Source organism: Urtica dioica, chromosome 5, assembly GCF_054948205.1.
Source record: "Urtica dioica subsp. dioica isolate 48M chromosome 5, U.dioica_male_clone48M_v1_H2, whole genome shotgun sequence".
Lineage (NCBI taxonomy): Eukaryota > Viridiplantae > Streptophyta > Magnoliopsida > Rosales > Urticaceae > Urtica > Urtica dioica.
The window spans coordinates 11,536,095-11,562,493 of NC_142760.1; the positions used below are offsets into that span (position 1 = coordinate 11,536,095).

Here is a 26,399-nt window from a genome sequence, read left to right on the forward strand (position 1 = left end):
CACAGAGACCGGATTCTCAAGGTCCGCCACAGGAACCTGAGTCCCAAGGTCCTAAGAAATCAAGGGGACCAACAACCGGCTCGACGTCGGCGCGAGCAACACAGGGGGTACCGGGTGCGAAGGTGGTCAAGTGGGACCCAATAAACCAAACATTCTATCAAGAGATAAGGAAAGAAAATAAAAAAAATTGGACTATTTAACAACCGCCTCGGTGCTTTGGTGAAAGCACATATCCCGCCTACGACTCGTGATTGGAGTGAAGTGACGCCACAGATGTTGGCTGCTATTTTGAGCGCACTTCATTCCGAGTTCAGATTTGTGTACACGGATCTTGACACCGGCGAGGATCTGCCTGCGGATTGCTTTCAGAATACGATTGATCAGGCTATCATTCGGAATGCCAAGATCAGGCGACGCAACCAGAAGTCCAAGCTATCAGAGAAGTTCAGATTGGAGTTTTGTGGGAGCACTGAAAACGCTAAGGCGGAAACACCACCGGGATATAAGAAAGAGGATTGGGAGGCGGTGGTAGACGAGTTCGCGACTGACGATTGGAAGGTACGTAATGTATGATTGTAATAAATCACAATATCTTTATCAGATTGAATAATGACAAAATTAATTATTTGTAGAAAAAATCTACTCGCAACAAGGAGAATTCGAAGAAGAAGAAGACGAGGTCGACTCAAGGATCTCTTTCTTTCTTGGCTCATCGTCATTTGAACGTAAGTTATTCTAATTTTGAAATACTTAAGTTGAAATAAATTCAGTACTTATATTTTCATAACAATTACAGAGTAAGGATGATGGGACTTTGGGCTCCGCGTTAACGACGTGGGAGCAAAAACACCATAATAGAAAAGGTGAATGGACGACAGATTGGGCGAGACGAGCACATGTAAGTCATATGTTATAATTAAGAGTACGATACTTACATAATAATTAATTTTTAATAATTTTTTTATGTGTAAAGGCGCGGATAGTTACTCTACTGGCGGATCTTCAGCGACAAGCAGAAGAGCAAGGCGTAGTCTTTGACCAGGACGCCGCAGAGGAGCACGCGATGCTAGAAATTCTCGGGAACCGTCAAGATTGGTACGTTGGAATAGGTCCAACGGTCCCGAGAACATCTTGGGCTATTGCTCAGGCTCAGGACGAAAGCTCGTCGTCAGGCTCAGGCTCGTCGCGGCGCCGCGTTCCAGATCCAGTGGTTGGCGAGCTCCAAGCTCAGGTGGCGGCACAACAACTCGCTATGGCGGCACAACAACAGCAGATGGAGGAGATGCAGCGACAAATGTTCGCGTTCACGCAGCAGTTTTCGCCCTTGCCTCAGATGTCGTCCGGCACGATGCCACAGATGCCGCAGATGTCACCCTGCATGATGCCACAGATGCCTCAGACGACGCCGCCGCCTCAGATGCATCCTATGCATCAGACAACGCCGCCATCAGTTTCAATGGCAGATGCTCAGACGACGCCGCCAGGTTCAGCAGATTACCAGCGAGAGCGTACGAGCGGCAGTGAGCGTACGAGCGGAAGTGGACGAGGAGGTAGCAGCAGTTCAGGAGGAAGATTTGGCGGAAGAGGGAGTAAAATGTTCAAGGATTGGTTTACAAACCGAGGAAAAGGAAAGGGAAAAGAATGAACATTTATTTTAATTATTTGTCGTACATTATATAATTATTGTAATCGAACAACAAATGGTTAGTTTTTATTATGATTATAAATATTAATTAATGAATTTTCTAATTAATAAACTATTTAGTTATTTGATTACAATTATAGAATTCGTAATTAATGAATTTCTAATTAATAAATATTAAATAATAAATAAAAAAAACTTAAAAATAGCTATCGGGTGCGACTAGTCGCACCCATAAATTTGGCGGGTAGGCCAACGGGTGCGACTAGTCGCACCCAACGACTTGGCGCGAATGAATTTGGGTGCGACTCGTCGCACCCAAAGATTTGGCGCGAATGAATTTGGGTGCGACTAGTCGCACCCGTTGGCCTACCCGCCAAATTTATGGGTGCGACTAGTCGCACCCAATGGCTTTCGCGCGGACTTTTTCGCACATTTTTTCTGACTTATGGGTGCGAATATCCGCACCTAAAAGTCGCACCTAAAAATCATGACCATCGGGTGCGACTATTCGCACCCATGACCTTTAGGTGCGAACTTTCGGGTGCGACTTTGTCGCACCTAAAGTCGCACCTAAAGGTATCAATGGGTGCGACTTTCGACCTTTAGGTGCGAAAAAATTCGCACCCAATGCTGTTTTTTGTACTAGTGTCTATACGTCGCCGCGGCGAGATGAGATCCCATAAATATGTTGACTCTGGAACTGATTTCGCCACGGCCAAGTATAGATTTCGCCGCGGCTAAATAGTTTGGCCGCGGCCAACAACATACGTGGCCGCGGCGAGATGAGTTCCCGGGAATACGTGGACTCTGGAACTCATTTAGCCGCGGCGACGTATGATGTTGGCCGCGGCCAAACTATTTAGCCGCGGCGAAATCTATACATGGCCGCGGCGAAATCAGTTCCCAGGAATATGTTGACTCTGGAACTCATCTCGCCGCGGCGACGTATGATGTTGGCCGCGGCGAACTATTTAGCCGCGGCGAAATCTATATTTGGCCGCGGCGAAATCAGTTCCCAGGAATATGTTGACTCTGGAACCTATCTCGCCGCGGCGACGTATAATGTTTGCGGCGGCGAAATTATTTGGTCGCGGCCAAATATATACTTGGCCGCGGCCGGTTGTACAATTGGTCGTGGCCATGTGCATTGTTGGTCGCGGCGAAATATGTTCCAGATTAGTGTTTATCAATAACATCTACACAAATAAATAACCTTACAAAATATATATCATAGAAAAAAACATGAATGTATCATAATCTGAATCATAAAATACATATAGTTTTTTGGTTTTCACACAAAAATACGATTGATATCCGAACGAAGTAAATGAGAAACATCATCATCATCAAAATCTTCAATCTCTTCATCAACAAGTGGTAAGCCGGATGTGAGTGAGGGTATATTAGACATGTCTTCGTCTTCATCTTTGTCAATATTTCTCGCTTTCATGCGAACTACTAATGACAAGTTTGGATTGACGGGTTCTAATACGTAAAACACTTGAGTTGCTTGTGAGGCCAAAATAAATGAATCATTCTCGTAACTTGTACGCCGAAAGTCAACATTTGTAACTCCGTCTTTATCAACTTTAACATGATTGTTGTCGGCCCATTTGCACTTAAAAAAAGCGATTCACAACCCACAATAATCAAGTTCCCAAATGTCTTCAATGTAACCATAATAGTTCATGAAAGCTTTTTTTGGATTTTTATCCTTTGCCGAAGAAACATGTAATGCTTCAGCAAGTAATGTGACACCACTATTTTGAACGGGATGTTTGTTGATCTCTTTCTCTGGTGTAAAAAGTAAAACCATTAACAGACCAAGCAGTGTACCTTGTAACCATTGAGGAAGGCCCGCCAGATATTTTGCTCAACGTTTCCGAATGTACAGATTCTCGAACTAATCGTTTTCCAAGCCACTTCTAAAACAAACGATTGTGCTCTTCTTGTAACCATTTTTCATTTTTAGATTTTTTTGGATTATTTTCTCTCAATTCACTCAAATGAATATCCACAAACAGCGTGACTTCGGAAACGTTATGCAAAACATGGAGACTGGCTTGCTCCCACTCTTTCCGATTGACGCTAGAATAAGTACCTACAAATAACCACTCATATAAATAGTTGTCCTTTCATTAATAAGTTAAATACACAAAAGAAAGTGTCACAAAAAATACCTATAGACAGAGCTTTTGATTCATGACTTGTGTTGTTTGGCAACCCAATCGCGTCTGCATTAGGTAAATACTCCGAACAAAATTCAACGGACTCCTCTGTATATAGTTTTCCACTATGCTCCCTTCCGGCCTATTGTAATTCTTCACATAACTCTTCAACACTTTCATGTAACGTTCGATTGGATACATCCAACGTAAAAATACAGGCCCACATAATTTTACTTCACGTACCAAGTGAACAGTTAAGTGAACCATGATGTCAAAAAATGAAGGTTGGAAAATCTTTTCTAGCATGCAAAGAGTTTTAACCAACTCCGATTGCAGTGAATCCAAGCAAATAGGATCGATAACCTTCGAGCAAATCGAGTTGAAGAATACACATATCTTGGATACTGCAAATCTCACATCGGGTGACAAAATTCCACGCAAGGCGAGAGGTAACATTTGTTGTAGAATCGTGAGTCTTCATTCCAATAAGTCTCAAATCTTTCATAGATACAAATCTCGTATAGTTTGAAGAATGACCATCAGGAAATTTGATAGACGCAAACCATTTACACAACTTCTTCTTCTCCTTCTGATCTAGAGTGTACTTTGCCGCTGGTAATTTTGTTTTTTGTCCGCACTCCTCGTCTGCATGCAAAATACTTCTTATGTTCAGCTCCTTGAGATCCCTTCTAGATTTTATTCCGTCTTTCGATTTATGTGGATCATCAAGAAGCGTACCTATAAGGGATTCGCAAACATTTTTCTCGATATGCATAACATCAAGACAATTTCGAACGTAGTGCGTCTTCCAATACGGAAGGTCGTAGAATATCGATTTCTTCTTCCAAGGATTCTCTTGAAACGACTCTTTAGTACTAGCACGACGCTTTCCCTTTCCAAGGACTTCATTTACGTTTTTTACCATCTCGTACACATCTTCACCACACAAAATTCGAGGAGGAAACCGTTCTTCTGTGTTGCCACCAAATGCTTGTTTTAACTTTCTAAATAGGTGGTCTCTTGGTAAAAATCTTCTATGCCCGAGAAAAACAGTCTTCTTCCCATGCTTTAACCGGAGGGAAGATGTGTCTTTCATGCAAATAGGACAACCAATCGAGCATTTCACATAATATCCTGACAAATTCCCATAGGCCGGAAAGTCGTTAATAGTCCACATTAACATTGCCCGTAAGTTGAAAGAATCTCCACGATAAGCGTCTTTGACCTTGACACCCGTCTCCCATAACATCTTCAAATCATCAACAAGCGGTGCCAAATAGACATCGATATCATTACCTGGTTGACTCGGTCCTGATATTAGAAGCGTTAACATCAAGAACTTTCTCTTCATACACAGTTTTGGAGGGAGATTGTAGTTCACCAATATAACCGGCCAAACACTGTATTTACTACTCATCATGCAAACGGGTTTATACCATCAGTGGCTAAACCAAGACGAAGATTTCAGGGATCAACAATGAAATCCTCATACTCTAAATCAAAGGATTTCCATTGGGCAGCATCGGCAAGATATCTGAGAACACCATCATTGACACGTTTTTCGGAGTGCCAAACCATGTTCTTGGCGTGTTTGGCACTATTAAACATTCCTCAGAAGCGTGGCATTGGAGGAATGTACCATAACGACTGTAATCATTAAAAAAAACACTAAGAAACATATCATTATAGACTATATATGTATTTGATAATAGATTAGTAAATACATATATCTTAACTGGAACTCCTTTGACCCCATCACGTGGTATTTTACCCTTCTTCCACCTCGACTCTTTGCAGGTCGGACATTCATCTAGATTTTCATGTTGGTGTCTCTATAGAACACAATTATTCGGGCACGCATGAAACTTCTCGTACTTCATACCTAATGTTCCCAAAGTTTTCTTTTCCTCATACATACTTAAAGGTAATTTATTGCCTTACGGAAAGGCTTCTTTAAGCGTTTCCAACAATTTTGTAAAGCTAGTATTTGTCCAAGCACCCGACGCCTTCAAATGGAACAATGTGACTAAAAACGACAACTTCGAAAAGCATGTACACCCTTCATATAATGGTGTTTCCGCATCCATCATCATCGACTCAAACAACTGCGGGCGTTCAACAAAATCGTCTTCCAAATCATTCATCATCCCGGGCATATCATCAACATCATCTTCCATATCATTGTTGCTATTGTTTATCGTTGGACGAAAAACCTCACCATGGTAATACCATCTTTGATAGGAGATCATTATTCCGTAGACAAACAAATGAGTTTGAACAACATCAAGCGAAAAATGCATATGATTTCCACATCGAACACAAGGACAACGAATAGATTTCACGTCCTCCATATTCTCTCTAGCAAATTTACAAAACTCGTCTACACCTCCTCGATATATCTCATTTAATCTATTCTCCCACATCCATTTTTTCATCTTCAATGATAGAAAACCCTATATTTTAAAACAAATACCCATTCTAATTATCATATTATACTAGAGAAGCATATTCAAAGCAAGTAGGAGATAATTACATACAAGACTTGGATGTGTAGTTGAGAGTAGTAACCAAGGATAGCGCAGAACGGGTCGGAATTGTGTTTGGAGTGCTTTTCCGAGTTATGTTTTGAGATAAAAAACTGAAAATGACGAGAAAATTTAATTAATATGACCAGCTCGCGAACTTTCGCCGCGGCCAAATGTATACCTGGCCGCGGTGAACTATTGCACAACGGGACAACTGGCATGTTGTAAAACTACGGAAAAAGTCTCGCCACAGCTAAGGCTTACTTTGGCCGCGGCAAGACAATGTCGCCGCGGCCAAAAAAACATGTGGCCGCGGCGACATAGTTCCAGAGTCTCTGGATTTCTGGGTAAGACCTCGCCGCGGCCACCGTTTATATTAGCTGCGGCGAATTATTTTCGCCGCGACCAACTATATACGTTGCCGCGACGAAAGAGTTACAGAGTCTCTGGATTTCTGGGGAGGAATCTCGCCGTGGTGACGCCTTTTATTCGCCGCGGCGAGATGAGTTAGCCACGGCAAATGTTATACGTTGCCGCGGCGAGCCATGCACAACGGGACGGTTTGTCCCGTTATGGAACACATTTCGCCGCGGCGACGTATAAAGTTCGCCGCGGCGAAATGTCGCAGACTGCACACTTATAAATTTCCCTCTTGATTTTTTTTCAAAAATTTCAGAAATTCTTCTTCTTCTCTCTCTCTCTCTCCGACCCAAACACACTATCTCTCTCTCTCTCTCTCCAACCCTTACCGCCGCCCCCTCCTTCTTCCTCCGCCGCCGTCGCCGACCTCACTCTCTCCTCTCTCTTCTTCTTCCTCTGCCGCCTCACTCTCCCATATCTCTTCTTCTTCCGCCACCCTCACTCTCCCATCTCTCTTCTTATTCCTCTGCCGCCCTCACTCTCTCCCCTCTCTCTTCTTCTTCCTCCGCCACTCCTTCTTCTTCTCCGCCTCCATTCTTCTTCTTCCTCCGCCCCCCTTCTTCCAAACCCACCAAACCAACTCTTCACAAACCCACCAAACATTCCTACCCACACAAACCCACTCTTCACAAACCCACCCTTCACAAACCCACCAAACATTCCCACCCACACAAACCAACATCTCCGACCACAACACCCATCTCCAACAACTCCATTGACTCCCACGCCCCGTGCTCGTCGTCTTCACTCCGGGTAAGTGTGTTTTTTATTTAATTTGTACTTTTATGTTGAAATTAAGTTAGAATTGTGTATTTGTGTCTAAATTAATGTTGGTTTTGTGTTAGAATATTTGATTACCTTGAGTATGAGTTGGAATTGAGTTAGAATAGTAGATTGAATTTCGGTTTGAGTTTGTGTAGAAATTGTTTTGAATTGAAGTTGAATTTCGGTTTGAGTTTGTGTTGGAATATTAGATTGAATTTTGGTTTGAGTTTTTGTTGGAATTGTTTTGAATTGAAATTGAATTTCGGTTTGAGTTTGTGTTGGAATATTAGATTGAATTTCGGTTTGAGTTTGTGTTGGAATTGTTTTGAATTGAAATTGAATTTCGGTTTGAGTTTGTGTTGGAATATTAGATTGAATTTCGGTTTGAGTTTGTGTTGATTTGTTTTTTCATAGATTATGTCTACTACCTCCACTAGTACCGTTAGCGGTAAACGGAGATCCACCAATATCGATGGTCCCGGGAAAAGAAGAAATACACTTATGCCCAAGGTTAATAAGTGTAAAACTCTTGGTAGGAAAATAAATGTACTATTTGATGAAAAAAATCAACCAATGAATAAGGAGGGAGATGAGTTGTCGAGTTATTTTGGCGTTTTAGCTAGAGAACACGTTCCGATTACGATGCTCGATTGGAGACTAAAATAGCATAAACAACTAAAAGAAAGGATTTGGAATGAAATATGTGAAGCTTTTACGGTTCCTATAATATATAAGCATAATTTTCTTATGAGAGTTGGAGAAGTGGCGAGATTATTTCGTCACAAGCTATACAACGATCATGTCAAAGATATCCTCAATGATCCAAGTGCCTTGAAGAGGTCGGAATACGTTTTAAAACGCTATGGAAATATCACCGAAGAGGATTGGATAAAATTCGTTGAGTATAGAGGTTCCGAAGTGTTCAAAAAATCATCGAAAAATGGGAAAGAACTAGCCGGGAAGAACGTGTACAAATCTAGAACCGGTCGCAATGAATATCGCAAACTTGATCAAAAAAAGGTTAGATTTATTACATGTTTCATTTTGTTATCCTTGTTTTGTAATATAGCATTTAATTAATTAATTTGTGGTATTGTTTGATATATATAATATATAGTACGAGGAGACGGGTCAATGGCCTACAAAGGAGGTATTATGGGTTGAGTCGAGAATGAAGGACGAAATAAACTACAAGGATGAGAAAGATAAGTCAATGGGAGAAAAAATCGTAAGTTTTTTCATTATGAAATCATCAATGGGAAGTGTCTTGCAAAACGCTTTGGGAACTAAGGAACATTCCGGTCGTGTTCGTGGGCAATCTAAATACTCGTCAAGTTGCAATTCCGTATCTCGCCCTTCAAACTCGACCGACGAGGTAACTAAGTTACGTCGAGAAATGTGTGAGTTAAAAAACTTTCATCATGAAAGCCTTAACTCAAAATGGTTTGAGCCTCAAAGATGCTAATGACGAGTTGCCGAGTGTTCTATGTCCCACAAATAAAGATGTTGAGTATGAAAAGATTGTTGACGGTGAAGAGATGGCTAAAGGTGATGATGAAGAGATGACTAAGGGTGGTGATGAAGACATGCCTAAAGATGGCGATGATGACATGGGTAAAAAAGCGACGTCTTTAGGTAATGTTCAATTTTTTAATACAAGGAATAAAGTTAAATATTTTTGTACTTTTTTTAATAACATTAGTGAATTTATTAGATAAACAATCTCAACATGACGTTGCCGTAGATCTCAATGTTAGTGTCGTAGAGCGTTCGCGTGTCGATCCTCTAATTATCGACAAACCCGATAGTGTTCGAACAAGTTGCTCAATGAATCCAACAACGCCGGTGACACCGTCTTCGGATGAAAGCATCGAATGCCTTCTCCTCCTTGATGATTTTGCGAATGGAGGCACGGTTCATGTAGCAAATGGGCGAGCGTACATGAAAGTCGAATCCGTATATTTCTCATCTTTGGAGGATGTAAACGTACGAGTGAGCATTGCGGCGGCTTTGATTAAGAAAGCTTTTTTGCCGATCCCCACCGATGAAGCCAAGACTATCGAAGAAGCCGTAGGGGGTTCGTCTTAGGCCAAAGAGATTAGTAGAAACCGAAATTGCAAAAGAGAGTCGCAGTCCGGTGGTCACACAAGTGTTGAAGGTCGGTGGTGATAGTGAACCTAGCGCCGAAGACGATAAGAAGATTTCATACAATTTGATTAATCCAAAGTTTTGATTGCTAGCACGGAATGCGGGTATTATGTCTTAAGTTATATGCGTGATATTGTTGGAGTTGGTCTAGATAAACTACAATTGAAGAAGTCATATACACCGGATAACTTAGAAAAAGTTCGAGAAGAGTGGGTATTTTACGTACAAACTCTTATAGAATGTGAATATTAGTTTGATTTTGGATGATGTAGATATTTTTTTTTATCTTTTGGATGTTTTTTTATATATACTTTTTTTTTATGTAATTGATATGTTTTGGATGTTTGGATATTTGGTTTTGGATATATAATTTCATTTTCAGGTTTTTTAATTGGAAAACTATAAAAATAGCTCTCAGGTACAATTTGGCCGCGGCGTGTGATATGTCGTCCCGCGGCAAATTTTCCTGGGAATACAACTCACCGCGGCGAAACATGAACCTAGCCGCGATGAATTTTTTTAAAAAAAATCAACATTAACTCGCCGCGGCCACGTTACGTGTTCGCCGCGGCGAGGTATTCCACAACGGGACAATTGTACCGTTGTGGAAGATCTAGCCGCGGCGAATACATAACGTGGCCGCGGCGAGTTAGGTGAAAAAAAATACTTTAGTTCGCCGCGGCAACGTGTATAGTTCGCCGCGGCGACATATTACACAACGGTACAAATGTCCCGCTGTGGAAAGTTTCGCCACGGCGAACGATACACGTTGCAGCGGCGAACTAAATAAATTTGTGCAATTTTTCCACAACGGGATGGTCCCGTTGTGGAATCATGGAAATTTCTATAACGAGACTTGTCTCGTTGTGGAATCAATACTTTTCCACAACGGGATGAGTACCGTTGTGGAAACATTCCACAGCGGAGGATTCCACAACGGTTCTGTACCATTGTGGAATCCCTAATTTGTAGTAGTGTTGCTAGTCTTTTGCCTCAGCACGTGTGCAGGGCAACCCCAAATTTTGATGCGGCCAAGATTTACTTTACGGCCAGTCCATCGTTCATAAGGAGTACCAGGAACCATTTTAGACGGAACTTGGTTCAGAATATAAGCGGCTGTTTCGAGGGCATACCCCCAAAAGGAAAGAGGGAATGATGAGTAACTCATCATTGATCTAACCATTTCCATTAGAGTTCGGTTCCTTCTCTCTTGCACTCCGTTTTGTTGAGCTGTGCCAGGTGCTGTAAGCTGAGAAGCGATACCTTCTTCTTTAAGAAAGTCATCAAACTCTCCAGACATATACTCACCACCTCGATCGGATCGAAGGGTTTTGATCTGTTTGCCAGTTTGCTTTTCCACTAAAGCCCTAAAGACCTTAAATACGTTAAAGGTCTCGGATTTGTGTTTGAGAAAATAGACAAAACCGTATCTTTAGTAATCATCAATGAAGGTAATAAAGTATTCGTATCCTCCACGTGCCCGTTGACTGAGCGGACCACATACATCAGAATGTACTAGTTCCAGCAACTCAGTGGCTCTTCGACCCTTGGCTGAGAAAGGTCGCTTAGTCATTTTTCCTTCAATACAAGATTCACAAATAGGTAGTGAACCTATTGCAGAGTCTTGGAGTGGACCGTCCCTCACAAGTCTCTTAATCCTGTCTAGACTGATATGACCAAGTGTTAAGTGCCAGAGATATGTTGATTTTATTAGATCGGAGGTTTCAGAAAGTTTGATCCTCTTTGGCTCCCTAACTAGATCATTATCTATTTCGGTGTCTAACAGAGAAGGTTGAGTGGGATAGATGTAGAAAAGAGCATTCTTCATACATGCATCAGTGACAAAAGAATTATCAGGAAACGAAATACGAATTCCATTCTTAATGAACTTTAAACAATAATCTTGCTCACGAAGATGAGCAACAGATATTAAGTTCTTCTCAAAGGAAGGAACGAAATAAACATTATTCAAGTTTAAAGTGTGGTCTTCAAAAGACAGCGTCACGGATCCCACAGCCTTCGCATACACCAGGCTCCCATCACCCTATTTGAAACAGAACTCGCCTTCCTCTAAGCTTTTGGTTTTCTTGAAACCAGTCAAGGAACAACAAATATGGTTAGTAGCAGCGGAGTCAAAAATCCACGTTGATACATTATCATCTACTAAGCATGCTTCGGTAACTAGTACAATACTATGTTCTTTTGCTTTGAGAGAGGCAGGACAGTTTTTCTTTTCGGCCTTGTGAGTTCTCTTCTTAGATCCAGAGGTGGAGGCATTGTGCTCAGTAGCATGTGCCTCTTCTTGATTCCTCTTTCTCATAGTGAGACCTTCAGCAGTGTAAAGCTCTTGTATAACCTCGGTAACAATATACTCTAGCTTGTTCATGGAGTAGTTCCACTTGAAGGTATCAAAAGATTCGGGGAGAGTTTCCAAGATCATATCTATTTTGGTCTTCTCGTTAATCTTAGATCCTAGGATTTCTATCTTATTTAGGTAACTAATGATCAGCATCATATGTTCCCTAATAGGAGTCCCAGCCTTCATGCGACAGTTCATAAACTGTCGGACTGCTTGTTGCCTTGTTTGACTCCCTTACCCTCAAAACATCTCATGGAGATTGTAGAGCATGTCAGCGGCAGTCTCAATGTCACGATGATGATGTTTCAGCATATTGTTCATAGATGCTAAGATATAGCACATCACAATCTCATCAGATCGAAGCCAGGCCGCTAAGGCGTCTTTGTCCTCTTGAGTCGAATCATCATTCGTCAAAGGAGGACACGGGGTGGTGAGTACCCATTTGTGCTTGTTAACGGTAAGGATGATATCGAGGTTATGTTTCGAATCTACGTAGTTTTTTTTTAGTTTGTTCGAGGAAATGATGATATAGAGAAGGTTGAGAGACATATTGCCTAATAAAGTCGAGACAAGTTTATGATTAGTCTTTGGTTTAGGGTTTAAGTTTCTTTAAGACTTTGATAAAACCAAAGGTGTTATAAATCAAACGATAATTTACTCCCTCAAGAGAAGGCCGCAAAAAATCTCCATTTATAAGTAAATGACACATCATTAATGCTTAGCCAAGATGTCAATACACCAATTTTGACTAGACACCTTTTAAAATGGTTTGATCACTCACATCCTTTCGCAGGGCCTCGAGGGAGGATTACTAGGGATTGAGTCTAAGTGTGTAACCAACCACATAGTCCAAGAGATCGACTTTGAAAAACCAATCCACCTAGGGGAGGCCTTGTCTCATTGTCTAACTGTCGGACGTAGCTCATTGAGCAATGATCAGAGCAAAGCGCCGTTGAGTACTCTCATTTAAGAGAGGGTCATACGGGTGAGTCTTAGTCTGGCGACAATTACTCTTTTCATTAGTGTTGGGGATCGTGGGTTACAAACAACGAGTATAACCCTCCCACTTAGTTTTTGGAGTTGGTACATCGACTCTTATAATTTCGGAAACGGATTTCTTAGTTACAGAGCGACAGAGCGGACAACTGGAAAAGAATCCTAGATCTTCATGTTCAGAGCAGTGTTAGTGCATAAAGGCACAAGGTACATACTCGGATCTTTTCCTATTTTCTATTTGGGAAAATGCATGAGGGAAGTGTGAACTTCAACTCACTCGAACACTTGAAAGTTTGAGATTACACATCTTTTTATTTTTCGGCTTGTCTACATGGAGACCTCCCACTCAAATTTTCAAGAGCATAAAGATTTTGAACATATGTGATATAGATATAGTTTTGAAAACTTATTTGATTTGGATGACAAAATATTTTCAAGTTTGAAAACGAAAACGGTTTTTCAAAATTCAAACTAGTTTTGTAAAAATTCAATTTCAATTAAACTTTCAAAAATCAAAACATTTTAATCTTTCACATTATGTTTATAATCTTATAAAAAAAAAATTGTTCAAGAAAATTTTCTCATTAGAGTTCTATAACTCATGGTAGTGGGGCTGAAAATCCGGATTTCTAAAAAACTGGACTTTCGGAACACCCGCGCACCTCGGAGTAAAATCACCATACTGGCAGTTCAGATGTCCTTTTGACCCAAAACCGGTGAAATTGGAAAGAGGACAGAGAGACCTTTAATTTGATTCAAAAATCATTAAATTTAGAATTCTGAGCAGAGAGTTATGCCACTTTTACTGCGGGTTTTACTCCAGCTCAAAGAAAACAGAAATAATTAAAGTTCGGTCTTTTAGTGTGTAAAAAGAATCGAGTGTAACCGAACGTTTTAGGAAGTTGTTAAGGCTTTTATTTGTGTTTTATTAACATGGTAATGACATGATATAAAAGAAATAACAACAAGCATAAAACGATTCAAGAAAATAAAAGAAACTAGTAAGACAAGAAAACTAGTCACAAAATTTACTCGAAATTTTCTCAAACTTAAAAACACGTTTTTTTATTATAAAAAATTAAAAACTTTTAGAAATTATTCTAATGTGTTTTAATAACATCCCAAACTCATAGAAAATCAATATGGTTTTAATTTAAAGGAAAGAGCAATAAATTAAAAAAAAAATCTAAGAAAACAATTCTAATTTGTCATAATTAGTAAACTTTCAAAAACGATTTTCAAGCTCATAATTTTAATTACATGTACATGCATATCTTTGACCATAGCTCTGATACCATTTGTTGGAATTGAGGGATTAAGAAAAAGTTTTAACGATTCGGGTAAGCGACGGAATATCAAAAATTTTCTTTTGACAAGTAAAATAATTTTACTAACCTAGACAAAGAGCAAGTACACGTAAATAAAACTATTATGAGCATTATAAATTTACTAACCTTTTTAGAAGCTTGTACGTTGAGAAGCTTTTGGAAATTTGCAACGTTCGTCTCCCCTCACAGCACGTCTCTCTTCTTTCCTCGGCAACACGAGCAACTACGATAGTTTCTATCACAAGAATCACTCGAGAGAAAAGGAATTAATGAGTGGGCACTTTTAAACATGACGGCTCGAGAACAAGTCTCAAAGTCGAAGAGCTAAAACACTAGGTCAATTGTGGACCTAGGTGCCAAAACAAAAAAACGAAAATAACTAGAGAGAGAGAGAGAGAGAGAGAGGATCGGCAACAAGGTCTAGAGAGAGAAGCTCTCAATCTCTAACTTATGTGGGATGAATAAAATGAGAGGAATGAGTGCTCTATTTATAGGAGAGGTTTTACCTTCAAAAGGTAGTTTCCTCTTCTCTATTGAATATCACATATTCATGAGCAAATTCCTTGTTTCCCTTTTTCATTTTGGGCGTGTAACATATTCCTCATGCCACATGGATTTGTTTCCTCATTTGTTCTCTCTTGCTTGGTGTCCGAAATTCCCTTTCCTCATGGAGGAAATTTTTTTCCTCTTTTTCTTTTGGCAAGTATCTTAATACATCAATGCACAAAAGAAATCTCTCTTTCTCTCTATGGTATGCACGAAATTGACCTTCTAGAACATGCTTCTAGATGTTTCTTTATTTGTTCATGACAATATAAGAAAAGCCCATTAAGAATTTTCAAGTAAAATTCTATGAAATAAAATTAATGCTCAAGGCCCAATTACACTAATATGGCCGAATAAAATTTATTTAATTTGTCATCATATGACAATGTCAAAATAAAAATTTATTGACATTTATTTCGTCCTATGTCCAAAAAGACAAAAATAACCTTTAGATAATTTTCGTAAAACTTGTCTCGTTCTTGTTTTGACTTAGCTTCTAGTTTAACTATTCCTACTCGATATGATTTGTGACAGTGACCTCATGGATCCAAATGAACAAAGCTTGAGCTAAATACTTGGACTCAAAAGTTCACAAACCTTTCCAAGTTTAGCTTAATGTCAACTGACTCAACTAAAGAGTTGACACTGAAAATCTCTCGGTTCAAATGAATTTATTTTCTACTCAAGAATTCAACCTAATTATGATGAGTGGATCCACTGAATATTATCTATGTTTACCTTTCATGAATATCATCAGCTAGTCGGGATTTACAAAATTACCATTTTACTCTTCTAGCTGTTATTTCCTCAACTCCTTTGTCGCTTGTGAATAAGTTAGAAACAATGTATTGACGAGGAGCTAACAAGTCACATTGTTTCATCCAAAAGAGTCAAGACTCAATTTGGACACTGACCAGTTCATTTATTCACATTCCAAGGAACAAAGCATGAGGTGATATACATTGCATTTCAGCAATCTTGTACATGAAGTCCATATCTATGCGAACTTCACAAAATTACTCATGACATCTTCATAACTTAGTACTTCACCAATAGGTCCTGTTCGGAATCACATAGTGAGTCCGAACTCTGACTTTCTCAAATGAGAATACGTAAGCTATGAAATGGCATGTCTCATTTCAGGATTGAGGTAAGCACGATGCAATTCATACGTAGTGACTTCAGACATAAGAGGTGAAATGGTTTGTTCTTATTTTTGTCTCTAGAAGTGCACTGGTCAATTCAGTACCTTCGGAAGATACCTAGAAGAACTATAGAGTCTTCAACTCTCAATGCCCCATAACCAGACATCATAGATTCACCTAACAATCGTACTAAGGTCAATAGTCCTTTGACCCTTAGATTGCGAATATATCGTTTTAAGAAAACTACGAAGAGTTCGTTCATGCAAATCTACATTTGTCTCTTCGTAAGTTGTTAAGTTTGTTTATGGACTAAAGACTAATGTTTTATCATAAAGCTTCATACACACAAGGAAGAATGAATGAATGTTTCAACTTTTTATTAATGAATAAGCAATTACAAGCAAGAGTCTTCGTGAGACTTTATTACATCAAATGTACAAAATAAAGACTACAGCTCTTCTTGTGGGCACCATTGACAACAATTAATCCTCAAGCCCCAAATTTATTGAAATGGCCGTGTGGTTTAAGTTCATTTGTCATCATATGAGAATGTAAAAAAAAAACTTATTTATTGACATTCATTTCATCCTATGTCCAAAAGGACAAAAATACCATTTAGACAACTTTCGTAAAACTTGTATAGTTCTTGTTTTGACTTAGCTTCTAGTTTAACTAATCCTACTCGAAATGACTTGTGACAGTAATCTCATAGATCCAAATGAACAAAGCTTGAGCTAACATACTTGGACTCAAAAGTTCACAAACTTTTTCCAAGTTTAGCTTAATGTCAACTAACTCCACTAAAGAGTTGATACTGAGAATCTCTCGGTCAAATGAATTTATTTTCTACTCACAAATTCAACTTAATTGTGATGAGTTGATCCACTGAATATTATCTATGTTTACCCTTCATGAATATCATCAGCTAGATGAGATTTACAAAATTACCATTTTACCCTTCTAGCTATTATTTCCTCAACTCCTTTGTCGGTTGTGAATAAGTTAGAAACAATGTATTGACGAGGAGCTAACAAGCCACATTGATTCATCTAAAAGAGTCATGACTCAATTTGGATACTGGCCAGTTCATTTTTTCACATTCCAAGGAACAAAGCATGAGGTGATATACATTGCATTTCAGCAATCTTATACATGAATTCCATATCTATGAGATCTTCACAAAGTTACTCATGACATCTTCATAACTTAGTACTTCACCAATAGGTCATGTCTATATCATATAGTGAATCTAGAACTCTGACTTTCTCAAATAAGAATACGTAAGCTATGAAATGACATGTCTCATTTTCAGGATTGAGGTAAGCACGATGCAATTCATACGTAGTGATTTCGAGACACAAGAGGTTAAATGGTTTGTTCTTATTCTGTCTCTAGAAGTGCACTGGTCAATTCAGTACCTTCTGAAGATACCGAAGAACTATAGAGTCTCCAACTCTCAATGTCCCATAATCAGACATCATAGATTCTCCTAACAATCATGTTGGGATCAATAGCCCATTGACCCTTAGATTGTGAATACGCAGTTTTAAGCAAACCATGAAGAGTTTGTTCATGAAAATCTATATTTGACTCTTCATTTTTTGTTAGGTTTGTTTAAGGACTAAAGACTATAGTTTATCATTAAGCTTCAAACAGACAAAGAAGAATGAATGAACGTTTCAACTTTTATTAATAATTAAGCAATTACAAGCAAGAGTGTTTGTGAGACTTTATTACATCAAATGTACATAAATAGAGACTACTACTCTTCTTGTGGGCACCATTGACAACAAAGATTACTCGCTCTCAGAGTTTTGAAACGCTGCCAGAGACTTTCTAAGCACAATGTCCTCTGATCGAGCGCTTAATCTCACGTGCACACGGATGTGCCCGGGATTCTCTACTAATAATCTTCCTCATCTCCAATGCACACGGTTGCTCCGGGAATTCTACACTAAGAATCTCCCTCCTCTCTAAAAGAGAAAAGACACATTCTCTTTCGGGTCACTCGATTCTAGAGTCCCAAGATGGCGCCTAAGACTCCTATGCGTTCCATCTCCTCTGTCGACCACAGCCTCCAAGCTGCGCACCTCAAACAATGTATACACACGCCTTGAACTATGTTATGACTTGACCCTGATGTGCTCAGGTACAAAGGCAGCTCATAAGAAGCGCAGTCATACCCCCCCCCCCCAATTCACCTCCTTCTCTCCTCAGAGAACACCTCCGACTGGAGGAACCTCAACTCTAGCATTTCGAGTTCACACACTTGGCTCGGGTTTCGGTCACTTGGTTCGGCCTTAGGCCGAACCGCCCAAAGCTTTAAATTGTTGTTCATTTTTGTAAGACAGCAGAACTCAAGAGAAGACTCTCATTTTTTTATTAAGAAAATTGACCCCTTTCATTCAAATGAAGAGGAATTTATAGGCATGAAAGGGCCCTTCATGGTAGGAAAACCAAAAGTCTCATTTAAAACCCATTAACATAATTAAAAACGTATTTAAAACACGCTAAATGACCATACCACGTAATTACACCTCTTGAAGCTAATAAATACAAAATTTTGCATTCCGCCTACTAATGAAATAAAAATAAAGAATAACAAATTGTTTAGCCCATTAAATGCCACTAATTTGACCTTAAAAGATTTAAGAAGTCCAAAAGTCATGCCAATTTATAATTATAATTTGATGAAAAATGAAACGTTTGTGGCTTCTTAACCATCTCTTCAATTGCTTAGATGATGAATTAAGCCTTTTTCTTCTAGAAGTGTAGACTAGCGCATGCCAAAATTTATACTTTTTCCATTCATCTCGGCTTAAACCATATGAAAGTATTCACTGAATTCTTGAACTCTTGTATTTGGAATTGGCTCGTTGACATGTCTTGGTTTTGATGTTGCTCTTATCATGTCATATCGTCTCTCTTGGAGAAGATTTGTCCTCAAATCTTGCATGTTGTAGATTGCAGGATTGGGAATATCTTGAACTCCTTTGATTGAGATGAAATTAATTTATCTTCCAGTTTCTTGTTCTCTTCAAAATCATTACCTTCAGAGTCTGACCCTTCTAAGTTTAATTCAATAGGCTCCTCTTTCAGTGTAGTCACATACTCCTTTTATGTGGGCTTTTTCATTTCTTTGACAATTTCAACATGCTGAACACGTTCTTCCTTGTCTTGTTGTTGAGTCGGTTGTTCAAACATGGTGTAAATGTTTTCCATCAAAACAACCCACTCTGACCTCATTTTCTGTTGTCAGACTTCTCAGTTGTAAATTTTCTTCAATTTGATATAGTCTCTTCACAAGCTTTGTCGTTTCTTTTGAAATCATATCCTTCATTTCACTCAAAAGCTTATCAAAATCAATTTTTTAAAATAAACTATCAACAATTACTCATAATAACATGGGAGAAATCTGCGCTCTGATACCAAATGACGCGAACCAATTCGCGAGGAACACAATTTCCAACGGAACGGGTCGTTTTCTCCACAAGTTTGGTGACTCCGCGACCCAACTACCTAGAGAGACGTGAACCTTGGAATAACGAAGACGCCACAAACGATGGTGGAAGCTTGTTTCATAAGTCAGGATTGAATGACTCCACGATCGGCTGCAGAAGACCGATTGATAAGTCAGTTTGAACGCCACAAGATTAGTCTTGATAAGTTCGATAAAAGTTCATATAAAACTCAAGAGAAGACTCATTTTTTTTTTATAAAAATCTGGCTATTTTTCATAAAAATGAAGAGGAATTTATAAGCACGAAACAACCCTTCATTGTAGAAAAACCAAAAACTCATTAACACAATTAAAAGCGTATTTAAAACCCACTAAGTGATCGGACCACATAATGACACCTCTTAAACCCAACAAATACAACATTTTGCATTCAGCCTACTAATAAAACGAAAATAAGCAATTATCAATTGTTTCAACCCATTAAAAGCCACTAATTTAACCTTAAAAGACTTAAGAAGCCCAAACGTCATGCCCATTTATAATATGTTGAAGAATGAAACTTTTGTTTTTTTTTTTTTTTTTTTTTTTGCTTCTTAAACATCTCTTCAATTGCTTAGATGGTGAATTAAGCATTTTTCTTTCAGAAATGTAGATCAGCCAATGCCAAGATTTATATTTTTTTTTAATTCATCTTGACTTAAACTATGAAAGTCTTGAACTTTTGTATTTGAGATTGTCTCATTGACATGTTTTGATTTTTGATGTTGCTCTTATCATGTCAACTCTTTCTACAATTTCTTTAATAACTTTACGTAGGTTTTTTTTTTTCATTTTTATCCATGACTCTGGTGGTACTCTTTCTAATATAGCGCATTTGTCCATCCTTTATCTCTCAAGTACCATTAAACATAGCAATCACTATACGAAAATTTAGAGAGAACCAAGGGGTTTTGTTTGCATATAATTTGAAAATTATAAAAGACGCAAGCATGCATTTAAAAAAATTGCAAATGGTCGTAATTTGCCCCGTATTTATATATAATATACGGCCAAAGATGTTCGCATGTTGCAAAGTTGATCATAGGTGTTCGCAGTTGATTGTAGATGTTCACAAATTGTGTAGAGCAATAATGAGAAAATCACATGAAAATATTTTTAATACTATAAATCAATTCAATATGTGTAAGAACATAAATCACCAGATAGAGGTTTTTTAAAAATTTAAATATAATTAAAATTTATTAATTATTTTTAATTTTGTTAAAATTATCAAATTTTGACATGTTTTATTCAATCCGATTTAATGTCTCGAGTATTAACGGAGGTACTAAAAATTGAGTACTTTGGATATCATTCTCACAACTTCTAAATATTGAGTATATAAGTGTTACAATCCGTAAATATTGAATATTTTTGCCGCCATTTTCTCAAAAATAAATACTATCTTATAAGTTTTAGTAACAAGTAATCAAATACTATGTCTAAATACAATCCTAAATGTGATTGAATAGGCTTGAATGGAAATGGCATAAACATTTCAACAACCACTACAAACTGCATGAAAGACTATGTAAAATCAAAGATATTTATGAAGAAGAAGCGTAACTCTTTATTTGGACTCTAGCATGCTATCATAGTTCAAAAAGGCAAGAGAGTATTGTTGTCAATGGTGCCCACAAAAAGAGTTGTAGTCTTTATTTTGTACATTTGATGTAATAAAGTCTCATGAAGACTCTTGCTTGTAATTGCCTATCTATTCATTAATAAAGTTGAAACGTTCATTCATTCTTTCTTTGTTTGAAGCTTTATGATAAAACCTTAGTCTTTTAGTCCATAAACAAACTTAACAACTTACGAAGAGACAAATGTAGATTTGCATGAACAAACTCTTCGTAGTTTGCTTAAAACGATATATTCGCAATCTTAGGGTCAAAGGACTATTGACCTCAGTATGATTGTTAGAAGAATCTATGATGTCTGGTTATGAGGCATTGAGAGTTGGGGACTCTATAGTTCTTCTAGGTATCTTCCGAAGGTACTGAATTGACCAGTGCACTTCTAGAGACAATATAAGAACAAACCATTTAACCTCTTATGTCTCGAAGTCACTATGTATGAATTGCATCATGCTTACCTTAATCCTGAAATGAGACATGCCATTTCACACCTTAGTATTCTCATTTGAGAAAGTCAAAGTTCGGACTCACTATGTGATTCCGAACAAGGCCTATTGGTGAAGTACTAAGTTGTGAGTCTGTCATGAGTAACTTTGTGAAGTTCTCATAGATATGGAATTCATGTACAAGATTGCTGAAATGCAATGTATGTCACCTCATGCTTTGTTCCTTGGAGTGTGAATAAATGAACTGGCCAGTGTCCAAATTGAGTCCTGACTCTTTTGGATGAAACAATGTGACTTGTTAGCTCCTCGTCAATACATTGTTTCTAACTTATTCACAAGCGACAAAGGAGTTGAGGAAATAACAGCTAGAAGGGTAAAATGGTAATTTAGTAAATCCCGACTAGCTGATGACATTCATGAAGGGTAAACATAGATAATATTCAGTGGATCCGCTCATCATAATTAGGTCGAATTCTTGAGTAGAAAACAAATTCATTTGAACCGAGAGATTTTCAGTGTCAGCTCTTTAGTGGAGTCAGTTGGCATTAAGCTAAACTTGGAAAAGGTTTGTGAACTTTTGAGTCCAAGTGTTTAGCTCAAGCTTTGTTCATTTGGGTCCATGAGGTCACTATCACGAATCACATCGATAGGAATAGTTAAACTGGAAGCTAAGTCAAAACAAGAACGAAAATAGTCAAAAGGGTATTTTTGTCTTTTGAGACATATGATGAAATGAATGTCAATAATCTTTTTGACAAGTTCATTTGATGACTTAATGTCACTCGGCCATAACTTGATTATTGGGCCTTGTGAATTAATTTCATTTCATAAGAATTTTATTGAAAATTCTTAATGGGCTTTTCTCATGTTGTCATGAACAAATGAAGAAGCTTCTAGAAGCTCCTTCTAGATGAGAATAGGCGCCCATAATACCCAAGGAAAGAGAGTTTATTTTGTGCATAAATGTATTTAGATACTTGCCAAAAGAAAAAGAGGAAACAAATTTGCATATAGATGCACTAGGGTAATCGGCCAAGCAAGAGAGAGTCAAAGGCATGGAACAAAATAGGAAACAAATCCAAGGCTTATTGAAGCCTAGTTTGGCCGTGTGACTCAATAAAGGAAATAGGGAAATTAGCTCATGAATATGTGATATTCTATAGAAGAGGAAACTACCTTATTGAAGGTGAGACCTCTCCTATAAATAGGAGCCTCATTTCCTCACATTTCATTCATCCAAGTTTAAGAGATTTCAGAGACTCTCTCTCTAGAACTTTGGCCGAAACTCCTCTCTCTCTCTCTCTAGTTTATTTTCGATTTTTCTTGTTTTGGCACCTAGGTCCTCACTCGACCTAGTGTTTAGCTCTGCGACTTCAAGACTCGTTCTTAAGTCGTAGTGTTTAAAAGTGCCCACTCACTAATTCCTTTATTTCGAGTGATTTAGTGATAGAAACTTTCGTGGTTGCTCGAGGTGCCGAGGAAAGAAAGAGAGACGTGCTGCGAGGGGAGACGAGCGTTGCAAACTTTCCAAAGCTTCTTCAAAGTTCAAGCTTCAAGAAAGGTTAGTAAACTTCTAGCTCATATTAGTTTTTAATTACATGTACTTGCTCTTTGTCTAGGTTAGTAAAAACTGTTTTTACTTGAAAATAATTTTTTTAAAATTCCGCCGCTTCCCGAAGCATTTAATCTTTTTCTTAAACCCTAGATCAATTCCAACAAGTATATGCATGAATTATAACGGTAAAAAAAGCGATTAAATATCGTCAGATGTTAGGTATTTTCTTATACATCCATCCATTTGAGGTACTTCAAGAACAAAATATTGTATTTATTTCAGAGAGAGAGAGAGCAACTCGCCGGAGCGTGGATGTAAGGTGGAGGCAAGCAGTGGCAAGGACTCGAGGCGACACGGAGGAGGCGATGGCACATGCGTAGTGGCCGTAGCTACCAAGGAGAGAGAAAGAGAGAGAGAGAGAGAGAGAGAGAGAGAGAGAGAGAGAGAGAGAGAGAGAGAGTCATCGGAATTGGGGGTGGCGAAAGGAAGACTTCGGTTCACCAGAGGCGGACGAAAGTCGAAGAGAGAGAATGAAAGTTCTGAAAATTTGAAAAAAAAAATTGAAATGATTCGGTGAAAGAAGAAGAAGCGTGTTTTATAGTCTGAGTCCTAATATCGAAATAACTTTATGAGCGACATGTCGCTTCTAAAATTTAGAATGACTAAAACGACATTGTTTCGTTGAAAAATGAAATAAAAGACGGACAAAATGAACCGCTCAATATTTTTAACAAATGTGGAAGTGACATTAAAAGCGACATGTCGCTTCTAAGTAGCACGAAAAATATTAGAAACGACACTTGTCGCTTATATTCTCAAAATATTCTACTTCAAAAGATCACGTCTTTAATATTATTGGTGTAGCGACAAAAATCGTATCTAAAACTCAAAAATCGCTTCTAAAAATATTATTTATTGTAGTGTAAATGGGAAGCTGATAACCTTGAGAATACTTTATACCGGAATTGGATGTCGTCCTGGTTAAAATATATTCATTGGTACTATTCCTTATTCCTCAATCCGGATTCTGTCCTTCGTGAATTCTTAAATGCACCTATTGTTCAAACGTCGTGGAAGGTCACCTATGAGGACCCTGTGGTATTCAAATATGGTCTTTTATGGCGTTTGCATGATATGTGCAAGGAAGTAGAGCCTTTGTTAGCTCTATCTCCATTGGAATTCTCAGGATGGGTACGTGGTGGGGAGGGCACGATGGCCGCTCCTTTTTGTTGAAACTATAAGGATTAATCACCTTATAGAAACAAGTACCAGTGCATAAGACATAGAAACCAGAAGCTATCCATAATATAGACCAGCCAGATAAGATAAACCCGAGAGGTAGTATCGGGTTCTCTATTTGATGCTCTCATGAAAGAGCCTATGAACGAACCCTCCAGCCAGATACGAGCTACAACCAATCCCTTAATCAGTCTCGTCTCTTAAGCATCCTGCAATCTTGAGAAAACAGATACGAGCTACATTATGAACCCACCCTACGGACGGCTGCGGTACGGTACATTATGAACGGTTAGCTATAACGATTATCTCTGCATTTTCAGGTATGTTTATCAGGTCTGTAAGAAGCTAAGAAGCATTTAAGATCCTATCAGGTATCGACTCTGCTGAATAAATGCATGCAGGAGGAAGAGGTATAGTAGTTGTTAAGAACAACCGACAATAGGACATATAGTCAGTCATCCGAAGGCGCTATGAAATAAACCATAAATACAGCCTCAGGTTGCATAGAACTAAATAAAACCATGAAGAGAACTGCCATTAAAGTGAGGAAGAAAAAGCAGCTGTAAATGATCACTTGTATAAGGACACGATTAAATACGCCGTTAAGCGGTAAAAAAATAGCAGCAAGAAAGAGGGTGCACACTACACACTAGGAGTGTGAGCAGTACGAGCTGAAAGGCTCCCATACTGTTTGGAGGGCTGACCCCTATCTATCGTCGTAGAAGCTGTTCCTAGGAAAGATTATTGTTCTTGGGTACCCAAATACGAAGCAGAATAGGTGGTTGTGGTTCTTTGGTAGAGTAAGCGTCTTGAAATGGCCGTAATGACCCTACCTACATGAGCTTCGAGGAGTATAGCCAAGTGGTAAGGCATCGGTTTTTGGTACCGGCATGCAAAGGTTCGAATCCTTTTACTCCAGATTATGCCGATCGTAGTAATATTCTCACTGAAGCCTTGTATGTCTTTGAAGTAGTACTATAGGATGATTCTTGCTGTTTCATTTTATAGGCCGCTCTTAATTAAATAAAGAAATGACTGTGGGCCATTCTTTTAAATAAAGAGACTCTTCTTTCTCTAGCATTGTATCATTTCATTAAAGACATATAAGACATATCATATGACTTTTATGAATCACTACAAAGAATACAATTATCTCACATTCTCTTTTATCTCACTGCGTTCGAGGAAATGTATCGGACTGGAAATCCTGAAATGATGGTTCGACCCCGTCCTTGGCCTATTAAATGGTTGTATTTGTTGTATTTCATGCAAAAGATAATAATTCCCCGGGGAGTTATTCCGATATTCTTATTATCGTTATTAGCTATGTTAGTCCTCTTTCAGGCTTCAGGCATTACTTCCTCGGAATCCAACGGTATTCCCATTTCAATGATGGTGGTTTCGGAGTAGATCCGTGGACATTGGGTTCTCGAATGATGGAGGACAGGACTCAGTCATATTTCTTTCCCAAATTCCCTTTATTCGTTGAATTCGGCTTATGAACTCTTATAACGCGCCTTCGGTGTTACCTTCGGCTTATAACTCATAACTTGTGCGAAAACCAAAGAAAGATTTTAGTGATAGGTAAACGGTCTATAGGAACTGTCCTATTTCTTCTTAAATACAACAACAATACAAATACCTGTACCTGCGACTCCACTACTTCTCTTGAAGCCCTGCACTGATGAGCCTAAGAACTAAGAATCATACCCATACCCTTAGACTCGTAACGGGCGGGTTAGATCCCATTCTAAATAATATCTCTATAATCAGGCTACCAGTAGAGAATCCTATTCTGCTTCTCTTCTGCCAAGGTTCTGAAGTTCTAACCCTAGCTCACTGAGTTCCGCTCTTTCAGTCCTGATTGTATGATTGGTGTTGCTGCCATTGTAACACCTAACGATTAACTCTAGTCAATGAATTCGGTATCCTCTGTTTAAGATAAGACCTATGGTTTCCGATGAGAATTCCCTGAATA

General features: G+C 38.6%; 1 protein-coding gene across 1 annotated transcript; it reads left to right on the forward strand.

Moving 5' to 3' along the window:
- The first annotated feature begins 247 nt into the window (after positions 1-247).
- On the forward strand, positions 248-26,264 carry LOC149395173 (uncharacterized). The gene is made up of 6 exons (XM_089614243.1): positions 248-558; positions 633-725; positions 24,260-24,373; positions 24,742-24,754; positions 25,697-25,796; positions 26,195-26,264. The coding sequence occupies exons 1-6, from the start codon at positions 274-276 to the stop codon at positions 26,262-26,264; spliced, it is 675 nt and encodes a 224-aa protein (XP_089470369.1). The 5' UTR covers positions 248-273.
- The last annotated feature ends 135 nt before the right edge of the window (positions 26,265-26,399 follow it).